The sequence below is a fragment of the Myotis nattereri genome, assembly GCF_964212035.1.
Source record: "Myotis nattereri genome assembly, chromosome: 1".
NCBI classification, from domain to species: domain Eukaryota; kingdom Metazoa; phylum Chordata; class Mammalia; order Chiroptera; family Vespertilionidae; genus Myotis; species Myotis nattereri.
In genome coordinates this window covers 64919688-64932967 of record NC_138075.1, presented here as the reverse complement: position 1 = coordinate 64932967, position 13280 = coordinate 64919688, and the positions used below count along the sequence as shown (strand labels likewise).

Genomic DNA, 13280 nt, shown 5'->3' with positions numbered 1-13280 from the left:
AGAGAGCCCAGAAGTGGTTTAGACATAGAGCCAGCGGTAAGAACCACTGCTTTGGAAGATTTAAGAAAAGCATATAAACTTGTACAAAGGACACAGAGACAGTTTTAATTTTTTATCCATGTTTGTAAAAGAATTCACTTTCGGTACATTGATAAGACCCCAAGCCATTCCCCATTACATCCAGGTGTATCACAACTTCCTAAAAGTTACTGTTTTATTAGGGAGGCTACCAGGCTGAATTCTAATGTCCTTGAGGTATCTTGTCCTGGAAAGGGTGTCATTTCTTTCTTAAGATTTGAAAATGACTTGCTGAACTAAAGGTGGAAAAGCCAAGCCTTGGCTGCTTTTCTTAGTCTCCTGGGCACAGCTATAGAGTGTTGGCACTGCGCCCACACCCTAAAAATTAATATATGGCAACAATGAAAATCAAACCTTAACCTAGAGCAGCTCTCCTACTTGCCACCATGGATTCAGCAATAACAAGAGCGGACAGTTGCACTCTACGTCATTTACAGCGGTTTTGTTCCTTTGCATCACACCGGACAGAGAGGGTCGATAGCCCTTGACCAGTTAGTTCAGCTGCCCCCGTTCTTTTCCTCAAACTCCAGGATGAGACCTTTAATGTGGGACAATTTCTGATGCAGGTACTCACAGCGACACTTTTCTTCCCTGTAACCTGGGTATCGCTGCAGAGAAAAAGCATCCATGTCAAAAGAAGTAATTCATTTTTACCTTATGCTAGCATTCCCAAACCTAGTCTTACCTTCCTGAACTTTTTATATTCCTGGACTATCTTTTCTTCCAGCACCTGAAACAAAGAAAATGCAGCATCAAGTTTAACATTGAGAAAAAAACTAGTTCTCTTAAGGGAGGGAAGTTACTTCCTCTCATACTACCAAATGATACAGAATAATTTTTATCTTAAAACAGGCTTACTTGTCACTTCGGTCACTGAATAAAACGGGGAGTTTATGGCCAGTAGACCTGGGAAGCCATCCTGAGTCCAGTCCTTACCTTGTGTTCTGGAGTTCCTCGCTGAACTCTCTTGATCTCTGCTCCCAGCTCTATGAACCTTTGGCTTGCAGCCCCAAATCGAGCATGCAGGATGCGGTATTCAGCATAATCTCTCTCAAAGTCCTGCTCATACGCATGTTGCTGCTCTGCAGTGTGGATGGCCCCATATTGCCTGCCAGGAGCAGAGTTAAGTTACCACCTTCAATTTCATTACCTGCCAAAGCTCCAAGCTCCCAGGAAGTTCATCTAAATCTCATGTGCACAAGGCTTGATAAACTTAGAAATGGCAGGGGACTCACAGGACGTAATCTGGTACCTCTTCAGGGCTTGGGGATTCAGAGTCTATGAAGGAAGGACGAAGACATGAAGGTGATTATCGGCCTTTTCCCCGACTGTGGCAGTCTTATCCTCTTCTCATTAACTCACCTGCGTGAACTGAGGGACTGTGTTCCAGTCTGGGGCCCACGTCTTCATGTTTATTTTCTTGCTCCCAATCTTCTCCCTCTCGTAGGTCCTGAGTGGGCAGTCCTTGTAGTGGACTTGGGGCTAGAGTTCTGAGCCTCTTTTCTTTCAGTTTTATAGTGGCTGCAGGTGCTGGACGCTTCTGTTGGGGAAAATACTTTTGTCACACTAATAGTATGTCAAGAAGCCTCCTATTCTGTGCCCTCTACTCTCTCTCTTGAAAATTATTTCCATGTAATAATCTCTGTGAGCATCAAAATGAAGGATCCCAATTTTAAAACTTTAGCCTGATTGGACAAATCTCTCTGAAAAACTGTTACAGTTTACCTTGTTCAGATGTTTCTGGCTAGCAGAAGGCAGTGCCTGGTCAGGCTCTCTGTTTGGAAGACAGGTCTGGTTCCTAGGATATTTGAAGAGGGAATGGGAGAGATGAAGACCGGAGTAGGAGGCAGAGCTAGATTTCTTATTGTATCACTTAGGGTGGAGATTCGAGGAAGGGTTTCTCAGCTTAGTCCCACTCTGCCCAAGTACCTCGCTTCCCACTGTGCCATGTGTTCCCTGGAGGACCCGGGGAGTGACCGTCTTTGGCTGCTTGCCCGTGGATCTGGCACCTGGCAGGGAAAATGGCAGGGGCACTTGGCTACCTGGGCTTCAGGCTTTGCCCCACCTTATCCCAACTTCCCTGCGGTTTCTTCTGGCCTCACCTCCTCTAGTGCCATCTGTGGCTGTGAAACTGCATGTCTAGAATAATCCCCGATGTGCCAGTTCTCAGGATCTCTGGAATCGTCGGTCAGGTTGTGTCCCTGACCTGAAGATGGGGCTGGGAGAGAGTCCATGGCTGCCCAGATACTGAGGCGCTCCCTGAGTGGCCCCAGGCAGTGCAGGCGGTTCGGCCCAGGTCTGGAAAGAGGTGGTGGAAAGCATACCGGGAGGGTGGAGAACTTTCAAAGCAGCTGTGGGCATCCCCGTCCTGACTCCCACGAACCCCCTCGTACCTGCCTAAGCGTTGGTACACAAGGTCCAGGCCACCAGCAGGGCCGCCCTGGCCACACTGGGCCACTGTGAAGGAGAAGAGGCAGGAGCAGCCAGGGCCTGGGAGCCTCAGATACTGGGAGGGAAAGGAGGCCGTCAGCCCCAGGGGCCAACCTGCCCCTCCTGCCAGTGCCCTTTCTCCCCGAGCCCGGCGGAGCCTGAAGAGGCGTCCCGGGGGACTCGTTAGCAGCCAGGTGCAGCTGGGCCCGTCCCCAGGAGGCCGGGAGGGCACAGCCTCCAACCGCAGCCTCCTGGGGCCGCCACCCCAGCAGCCCCTCACCCGCTTCGGGCGCAGTTCTCAGGAACCTCCTCAGACCGTGACCGCCCCAGCCTCCCGCCCTGAGCCCGCGTCTGTTCTCCCGCACACACCCCAGGTCCCTTCTCACCCCTCGGCTGCCTTGGAAAGCGATCACCGGCCGCACCTGCGGGGAGAGCACAGAGGCAGCTGAGCGCAGTGCAGCCGAGTCCCCAGACCTCCGGTGCCGAGAGGGAGCGCGCTCCGGGGGGAGGCCGGCGCCTGTGAGTGCGGCTCCCTACCCCCCCCCCCCCGCCCTCCCTCCGCCAGGGCCTCCGGCTGGGGCCCGAGTCGAGGGTTAGGGTCTGGGGAAGATGGGCCCGGCCCGCCGCACCTGTTGCCGCTGACACTCGTGCAGCGCCCGCAGCGCCGCGTCGTTGAGCCTGAGCAGCAGGAGGCTGGTCCGGGCGGCGGGGGTGAAGCAGAGCCGGAGCTTCCCACCCAGAAACTCCTGGGGTCCCGCCATGGCCGTGAGGTCGCGGGCCGGCACAACTCGAGCCACGCGCGACGGCCGCCACCAACTAACTACTTTCGCTCTGCAGGGCGCGACTTGCACGGCCGGTAGCCCAGGTCTGTCCCGCCCCCGCCGGGACCCCACCCACTGGGCGCCGCTCCCCAAGTCCGCCCGCTGCGTGGGCGGCGCCTCGCGCTCTCCTGCCTCCCGCCCTGAGCCCGCCGGGCCCCCACGGTGTCTTTTTGGTTTGGCGCGACCCTCCTTGGGCTTTTGGCAGGGGCTCCCCCCGTTCCAGCCTCAGGCTCCTCACCCAGCAGACCTGAAGCCGGCGCTTCTGTCTCTCAGTGGAGCGGACCCTGCAGCCGCTAGTCTAGAGGCTTCTAGGCGCAGGGGGCCGGGGGAGAGAGCCTGGCTGCCAAGAGCCCCCAGGTCGGGAGGATGGCAGACCCAGAAGGGGATTCCTGGCTCCGACACCTGCTGCAGCACTTTTGCTTTTTTTCCGCCCGCGGTGCTGATGCAGATCCGAAACCAGTTTCTAACTAAGGATGGAGAGAAAATCGGGCCCCTGAGTGTCGTGGCAGCAGTGAAGCTTAGTTGTCGAGGGCTGGAACGATCCCCATGGGTTAAACACGTGAAATGGTTGTGAAAGGGAGTTGGCCCACTCCCTCAGGAGGACAAGGGGTGCCATGAAGTTGCCAGATATTCCGTAGGTCCAGATCCTGGTGCAGTGAGACCCCAGGACCACTCTCAGGTCAGCCCTTGGTGTTTCCACTCCTTCCTCTCTATATAATCCTATGTAATAAAACCCTAATATGCAAATAGACCCAAGGGTGGAACAACCTATGGCTATGACCTGCACTGACCACCAGGGGGCAGACGCTCAATCCAGGAGCTGCCCCCTGGTGGTCAGTGCACTCCCACAGGGTTACCGCTCAGCCATAAGCTGGGCTCACAGCGCTAAGGAGCGGCAAGCAGGTGGGCGGTAGGAAGTGAGGGGTCCTGGACTGCAAGAGGGGCAGGCTGGGCTGAGGGACACCCGCCCCTTCCCTGCATGAATTGTGTGCATCGGGCCTCTAGTTTGGGTATGTTCCCCAAGATCCCTGATGTTGTTCTCTTTTCTAACCAGGATCCCTCTGCTAAATCTCAACCTGCATAATCCCAGGTGACCTTAATGCCCTCCACCCCAAATCAAATTGACTACAGTACATTTGTCAAAACTCATCAAATTGTATTTAAAACATTCTATTTTAATGTATGTAAATTATACCTTAATAAAGTTTACTTTAAAAATCAGTGCAATAAACCTCCAACAACAAAAACATTTACTGGTCCGTGTCCTCAGGGCTCCCTACTACTCTGGGTGACAATTTGCTAATCAGATAAATCTTGTGGCACTAGGTAAAGCTGGTCTCCCAGGGTTCCTTTTCTTCTCAGAAGACATCAGTGGCCTTTTGTTAGATCTTCCTGGATTAAAATCAAAGTGGGAGGGTGGGAAGGGTGAAGGTGAAAGAGGGCATAGAGGGGATACATGATGATGCGGGGCGGGGGGGGGGGGAGAGAATAAATAATATGATTGACTAACAAACTGCCCAGCACTTACTGGACAAACTTGGTGAACAACTAGACCTGCTTTTATTAGAAAATAAAAGGAGAGACTAGAATGGTGAAATTTTCCAGAGAGGAGGGAAGGAGCCGTGCTGTAAGAGGAGGCAGCTGGGGAAGGTATTTGTTGAAGGGAGGTAGGGATCGAACATTTGTTGGGTGTCCGTTGTTAGGTGTCAGGATCTTTGCCCATTATTTAATCCCTATAATAGTTTTATAGAGCAGGCGTTGTCCACATTTTTCATTCAACAAGTACTTATTGAGCTCTGTACCAGACACTGTACTGGATCCTTGGGCTACCTCAACGAACAAATTCTTGCTTTGGGAGACACTAAACACACCTAAGAAATAAGCATTAAAAATATAGTGTATGACCTTAGCTGGTTTGGCTCAGTGGATAGAGCATTGGCCTGCAGACTGAAAGGTCCCAGGCTTGATTCCGGTCAAGGGCATATGCCCAGGTTTCAGGCTCGATCCCCAGTAGGGGATGTGCAGGAGGAAGCCGATCAATGATTCTATCTCATCATTGATGTTTCTATCTCTCTCTCCCTCTCCCTTCCTCTCTGAAATCAATAAAATCATATTTTAATAAAAAATATATAGCGTATGAGTCCTGGCTAGTGTGGCTCAATTAGTTGAGCATCATCCCATGCACCGCAAGGTCTCTGCTTCGATTCCTGGTCAGGCACATGCCCAGGTTGCTGGTTCAGACAGTAGGCAACTGATCAATGTTTCTCTCTCTCTCTCCCCCCGCTTCTCTCTCTAAATATCAATAAAAACATATTTTACAATATAGATATAGTGTATGGGATGTGGAGGGAGTTTGAAGAGGGTAAAGGGGGTCAAATATATAAAATATATGGTGACGGGGTGGGAACAGACTAGAAAGTGTCAATTCGGGGGAAGGACATATGTAATACTGTCAACTATAAAGATTTTTTAAAAATATGACAAGGAGATGAGACTTTTGGGTGGTAAACACACAATGTAGTAGATAGATGATGTATTATAGAATTGTACACTTAAAACTTAATTTTACCAATGAATGTCACCCCCAATAAATTTAATTAAATAAACTAGGTCATGTTAAAAGGTGATAAGTTGCCCTAGCTGGTTTGGCACAGTGGCTAGTGTCAGCCTGAGGACTGAAGGGTCCTGGGTTTGATTCCAGTCAAGGTCACATGCCTGGGTTGCATGCTCCATCCCCAGTGTGAGGCGTGCAGGAGGCAGCCGATCAATGATTCTCTTATCATTGCTGTTTCTCTCTCTCCCTCTCCCTTCCTCTCTGAAATCAATAAGTGCTATAGAACAAAAGAAAAAATAGAGCAAGGTAAGGGGGTTTGGAAATAGAGGAGGGTTGGGAGGGTTGACTATATATTAAGTAAGGTGATCAGAGAAGGCCTTCTGGAGAAGATGAAATTTGAGCAATGCCCAAAAGGAGGTGAGGGAATTGGCTAAGCTGTACAGTTGGAGGACATGCTCTTTAGAAGAGGGACTAGCCACTGCAAACTCTGTAAGTCACAAGTGTGCTTGAAGGGTTTGAGGAAAAGCTGAGGCCAGTGTCACTGGAACAACATGAGTGAGGGGAAGAGTAGTAAGAGATAAAGTCAAGAAGGTAAGGAGCAGAGGGAATTAGTCACGAAGGGCCTTGTGGGCTATTGTGTAAACTTTGGCTTTTACTTCGAAGGAAATGGAGAGTCATTGCAGGATTTTGAACAGAGGAGTAACATGAAGTCACTTCTATTTTAAAAGGATCACTCTGGCTGCTGTGTTAAGAATAGACTAGGGCCATGGTTGGCAAACTGCGGCTCGCGAGCCACATGCGGCTCTTTGGCCCTTTGAGTGTGGCTCTTCCTAAGCCTTAGGAGTACCCTAATTAAGTTAATAACAATGTACCTACCTATATAGTTTAAGTTTAAAAAATTTGGCTCTCAAAAGAAATTTCAATCGTTGTACTTGTTGATATTTGGCTCTGTTGACTAATGAGTTTGCCGACCACTGGACTAGGGGAACAAGTATAAAAGCAGTATGACCTGTTAGGTGGCTATAGCAGTAATCCAGGCTAGAGATGGTGGCAGCTTGTACCAGTGGATAACAAAGCACATGGGAGAAGGGATAGGGTTCTGGATATGTTGAGGGTAGAGAATTTCCTGGTGGATTGAATGTGGTATGTGAGAGACAAATGTCATTAAGGATAACAAGGAATGCCCTGGCTGGTTTGACTCAGTGGATAGAGCATCAGCTTCCGGTCAAGGGCACATGCCCAGATTGCGGACTCGATCCCCAGTGAGGGGTATGCAGGGGGCGGCCTATACATGATTCTCTCTCATCATTGATGTTTTTCTCTCTCTACCTTCCTCCCTGAAATAAAATAAAATAAAATAAAAAATAAAATAAAAAAAGGATAACAAGGATTTGGGGCCAGAACACTAGAAAGGTGAAATTGTCATCGACTGAGGAAGGGAAGACTGCATGTGGAATAGTGTTAGTTCTGACTATGCTGAGTTGTCCTAGAATCCACATGGGCAGGCATTTATATAAACAATTTGGGAGCAGGTGCAAGATGTCTTGGGCTAGAGGTGCAGACTTGGTAATACAAAACATATGTGTGCGTTATGTGCCATTGAGTCAGCTCCAACTCCCGGCAACCCTATGAATGAGAGACGTCCAGAGTGTCCTGTCCTCAAAGCCCTACTCAGCTCCTGTAGCATCATGCTACAGGCTTCTTTTATGGCGTCAGTTCCTCTCATATGTGATCTTCCTCTTTTCTTGTTGCCTTCAGTTTTTCCAAACTTTATTATCTTTTCCAGAGAACCCTGACATCTAATTTTGTGCCTGAAATAGGACAGCTTCAGTTTTGTCATTTTTGCATCCAGAAACTTTTCAGGATTGATTTGCTCTACTACCTGCTTGTTCATCTTCCTGTTGGTCTAGGCCCGAGTATCCATAGAACTCTCTTCAACACCAACTTTCAAATGAATCATTATTTTACCTATCAGCCTTCTTCACTGTCCAACTTTCACATCCATATACAGTAATTCGAAATGCGAGGGTGTGGATGATTTTAGCCTTGGTCTCTAATGACACACATTTGCTACTAAACATATAGGTGGTATTTAAAGCCATGAGGCTGGATGAGATCACCCAAGAAGATAGAAGAGAGCCCTGGGCACTCCAATCTCTAGAAAGAGGTCAGGGTGAAGAAAAGCCAAGCCAATTGAAAGGAAATGGCCAGTGAGGAAGGAGAAGCACCAAGAACACCAAGAGAGTGTGATGTCCTGAAAGTGAAGTGAAAAAAATGTTTAGAGGGGAAGGGATTGATCAAGTGTGTCAAATGCTGTGGATAGGCCAAGTAAAATGAAGATTTAAAATTGGCCATTGTGCCGAAACCGGTTTGGCTCAGTGGATGGAGCGTCGGCCTGCGGACTGAAAGGTCCCAGGTTCGATTCCGGTCAAGGGCATGTACCTGGGTTGCGGGCACATCCCCAGTAGGAGATGTGCAGGAGGCGGCTGATCGATGTTTCTCTCTCATCGATGTTTCTAACTCTCTATCTCTCTCCCTTCCTCTCTGTAAAAAATCAATAAAATATATTTAAAAAAAAAAAAAATTGGCCATTGTGATAAAAGTTTTCTAAAATTGACCGTGCTGATGGTTGCACATATCTGTGATTATACTAAAAGCCATTAAATTGTGCACTACACTTCAAATGGGTGAATTCTATAGCATTTGAATTCTGTCTCTTTTTTTAATCTTCACCTGAGGATATTTTTTCCCATTGATTTCTAGAGGGAGTAGAAGGGACGGAAGAGGGGGGAGAGGAGAGAAAGAGAAACATTGACGGGAGAGAGACACATCGATTGGTTGCCTCCTGCACACGCCCCTACCAGGGCTGGTGAACCTGCAACTGAGGTAATTGCCCTTGACCAGAAATGGAACCAGTGGCCCTTCGGTCCACAGGCCAGCACTCAAACCACTGAACCACACCAGCCAGAGCCATCTTCATCATTTTTAAGTGTAAATTCAGTATTGTTAAGTACATTCACATTGTTGTGCAGCCAATCTCCAGAACTCCTTTCTTCTTGCAAAACTGAAACTCGATACCCATTAAACAAGTTCCCCCCCATTTCATATTCCTCCCAGCCTCTGGTAACCATCCTTCTTCTTTCTGTTTTCCATGAATTTGACTACTCTAGATACCTCATGGTGGCATCATAAAGTATTTTTCTTTTTGTGACTGGCTTATTTCACTTAGCATAATGTCCTCAAGATGCATCCATGTGTCAGAATTTCCTTCCTTTTTAAGGCTGAATAAGATTCCATTGTATATAATATCCTATCTAATAAAGGGGTAATATGCAAATTGACCATCACTCCAACATACAATATACAATATGGCCACCACAAGATGGCCAGCAGGGGAGGGCAGTTGGGGGTGACCAGGCCTGCAGGGGAGGGCAGTTGCGGGGGGGACCAGGCCAGCAGAGGAGGGCAGTTGGGAGGGACACGCCATACAGGGGAGGGCAGTTGGGGGGTGACCAGGCCTGCAGGGGAGGGCAGTTGTGGGGGAGACCAGGCCAGCAGAGGAGGGCAGTTGGGAGGGACAAGGCATACAGGGAGGGCAGTTGGGGGTGACCAGGCCTTCAGGGGAGGGCCGTTAGGGGCAATCGGGCCAGCAGGAGAGGGCAGTTAGGGATGACCAGGCTGTCAAGGGAGGGAAGTTAAAGGTGATCGGGCCAGCAGGAAGGGCCATTGGGGGCAACCAGGCATGCAGGGGAGGAGAGTTAGGGGTGACCAGGCCAGCAGGGGAGGGCATTTAGGGGCAATCAGACCAGCAGGGGAGCAGTTAGGCATCGATCAGGCTGGCAGGGGAGTGATTAGGGGGTGATCAGGCTGGCAGGCAGAAGTGGTTAGGGGCAATCAGGCAGGCGAGCAGTTGGGAGCCAGCAGTCCTGGATTGTGAGAGGGATGTCCGACTGCCCGTTTAGGCCTGATCCCACTGGGGTCCTAGATTGGAGAGGGTGCAGGCTGGGCTGAGGTACACCCCTCCCTCCCCCTGCATGAATTTTGTGCACTGGGCCTCTAGTATTTATATATTTTGTTTGTTTTCCCTTTCTCTGTCAAAGGGTGAGGGAGAACTAGAAAGGAACTCTTGATGGGAACAGATAAATACCTGGAGTTTAGTAAGCAGAGAGTGAGAAGCAGAGAAGAGAATTGGAAGTGGGAAGGGTTGGAAACTTGCATTATCCCCTGGTGTCTCTCAAAGGAGAGAAGGACAGAGGATAGAATGGATGAATGCCTGCATAATACAAATGCAGTTCAGCTGAGCCAAGGGAGAAGCAGAGGTATTGAGCCAAGGGAGAAGCAGAGGTATGCGGAAGGAGGTGCTGCTCTGAGACCTCAGCTTTGCTCATGATTTGTTCACAAAGGCAGGTAAGATGGGGAGGAGGTGCTTGGTGGAAGCAAGGAGCTATTCAGGAGCACCAGTAGTCAGGGGTGAGATGTCATCACCCAGGCCCGAAGAAGCCCAAGGTAAAGTGCCTTAGCTCCCCTCCTCAGGCATTTCCTGATCCATATTTAGCAGCTCTTCAAGAATGGACACCTCTGTCAGCCCTGAGCCTTCCAGGATTTAGAACCTGCTCCCAATGCAAAGCCACCTTTTCTGTGGGGATAACTCTAGCCCACACTCTTTCTGCATTCTTCTCCTATCCTAGGTATCTTTGTCTCTGGACCTGTTCCTGGATGTTTATCTGTTTCTTTCTATCAACACTTTCTTCTCTCAATCCAGACTTATGGTTTGCTGGGGAGAAGAACGGGGGTGGGGCAGGGGGAGCAGTGGGAGGTGAGGATGATGGTAAATGAAGGTTTCCTAAAAGATCAGTACCAAGACCTCTTATTCTGCTCTCTCCTCCTAGGATTTCATTCCTTACCATGGTTGGTTTTGTTTTTAATATATTTTTATTGATTTCAGAGAGATGTAGAGGGGGAGAGAGAGAGAGAGAGAGAGAGAGAGAGCTAGAAACATGTCCCCTACTGGGGATCAAGCCCACAACCCAGGCATGTGCACTGACCAGGAATCAAACCACGATCTCCTGGTTCATGGGTCGATGCTCAATCACTGAGCCACATGGGCTGGGCCATGATTGGGTTTTAAATTAAATATTTATTTGTTTTTATGAAAGTTACACATGTACATACATGTTCTTTATTATATGTTTTTTATTACTTACAATGGGGGGATGGGTGTGGGGTGGAAGGGATCAATGGGGAAAAAAGGGGGACATCTGGAATACTTTCAACAATAAAGATAAATTTTTTAAAAATCCTAAAAAAAAACAAACAAAAACAACAACAAAAAATCCTTATCCCACTCTGCTTCCCAATGTGTAAAGGAGATTACAACTCTTAGCTGATTCTTCTGCCATTTATTGCTTTTTCTAAATATCACACCATTTCTTGTTTTTTAAGTTTCAGATTTAAAAAAATGTATTTTTATTTATTTCAGAGAGGAGGGGAGAAGAGAAGAGAGATAGAAACATCGATGATGAGAGAGAATCATTGATTGGCTGCTTCCTATATGCCCCACTCTGGGTTTCAAGCCTGCAAGCCCGCAAGCCCAGCATGAGCCCTAACCAGGAATCGAACCGTGACCTCCCAGTTCATAGTTCGATGCTCAACTTCTGAGCCATGCCAGCTGGGTAAGTTTCAAATATACACTGACTTCTATTTTTAATATGAGAACTTCATGCTCTCATCCTCCACATGAATATGCTTGTACCTTCTCTCTATTCTCCTAATATAGTAATGTTACTTTTGTTAAATCAATATTGAATGTTTACAACTTATAAGTGTGTAAATGTTATTTTCAAGCTGTGACACTTAATGTACTGTTTATATCCCCTTTTCCCCTGAAATTAATAATTCTTTTTTAATTTATTTACTTAACTATCTATGTACTTATCAATTAATTCTCATACTCTCTTCTAGAAATCTCCTCTCAATATGTTCAGATACAATCAAAGAGTTTATCAGTTTTATCATTTTTTTTCCTTACACAAATATATGCCTCCAAAACATTTCACCTTCCTGCTCCAATCTGAGATGGTTGTTCTCTAAGCCTACTGCAAAGCTATTGGTCTTGGATCCTTTACCAGCAACCAGCATATATCCTTCACTTATCTCCTACGTTGGATACCCTTTTTCCTGGTTTCTATGACTTTTGTTTATTTGTTTACTCTTATTTTGGTGGAGTACATCTCCATTAGCTTCCTGAAAGGGGTGCTTGGTAGATAATTTCTTTGAGACTACAAATTCTCATACATAGCTCAGCCAATGTGGCTCGGTGGTTGAGCACTGGCCCATGAAGCAGGAGGTGATGGTTTAATTCCTGGTCAGGGCATGTGCTCAGGTTGCAGGTTTGATCCCCAGTAGCGGGTATGCAGGAGGAAGCTGATGGGATCAATGTTTCTATCTCTCTATCCCTCTCCCTTCCTCTCTCTAAAATCAATAAAAATATATTTTAATTTTTTTCTCATAATTAACTGATAGATTGGCTGGGTGAAAAATTCTAGGTTGTTAGTTATTTTTCTTCAGATATTTGATGACATTGCTCCATTGTCTTTTGGCTACCAGTGTTGCTGCTGACAAGTCTGAAGTCATTGTGAATATCCATCCTTGGTGACCTGTTTATGTCTCAGAAGCCTTTAGGGTGCTCTCTTTGACTCCAGTGTTCTGATATGTGGTAGATCTTTTCTCATTCCATGTGCTGAGCACTCAATAGATCCCCTCAATTTTTGTTTTACTTCCCTCTCATCCTGAAATTCATATAAATTGATGCTGGAGATTCCTTAGTTGACTCTATAGTTTTCTTTTTCCTCCTCTCCTATTATCTATCACTTTTTTGTCCAGTTTTCTAGAATATTTTTTCTTGTTTTTTATTATTGATAGATTTGAGAGAGATAAATTTTTGTTGTTCCACTTATTTAGTTGATTCTTGTATGTGCCCTGACCGGGGATCGAACACACAATCTTGAGGTATCAGGATGCTGTTCTAACCAACTGAGCTACCCGGTCAGGGCCTGGAATATTTATTCAACTTATATTTTCCAACCCTTCTATTGATATTTTCTCTCAGCTATCATATTTTTAATTTCCAGTAACTTTTTAAAAATATATTTTATTGATATTTTTACAGAAAGGAAGGGAGAGGGGTAGAGAGTTAGAAACATCAATGAGAGAGAAACATCGATCAGCTGCCTCTTGCACACCTCCTACTGGGGATGTGCCCGCAACCAAGGTACATGCCCTTGACCGGAATTGAACCTGGAACCCTTGAGTCCGCAGGCCGACGCTCTATCCACTGAGCCAAACTGGTCAGAGCTCCAGTAACTTTTTATTATTCTCTGGATGTTTGTTTTTATAGC

At 47.2% G+C, this 13280-nt stretch overlaps 1 protein-coding gene across 1 annotated transcript; it reads right to left on the bottom strand.

Annotated features, from left to right (window-relative positions):
• Positions 1-114: 114 nt before the first annotated feature.
• ELL3 (elongation factor for RNA polymerase II 3) lies at positions 115-4559 on the bottom strand. The gene is made up of 11 exons (XM_081113885.1): positions 3138-4559; positions 2895-2930; positions 2472-2584; positions 2181-2376; positions 2008-2087; positions 1804-1876; positions 1441-1618; positions 1314-1356; positions 1015-1186; positions 764-808; positions 115-686 (listed from the first exon to the last, which is right to left on the bottom strand). The coding sequence occupies exons 1-11, from the start codon at positions 3267-3269 to the stop codon at positions 576-578; spliced, it is 1179 nt and encodes a 392-aa protein (XP_080970011.1). The 5' UTR covers positions 3270-4559; the 3' UTR covers positions 115-575.
• Positions 4560-13280: the final 8721 nt, after the last annotated feature.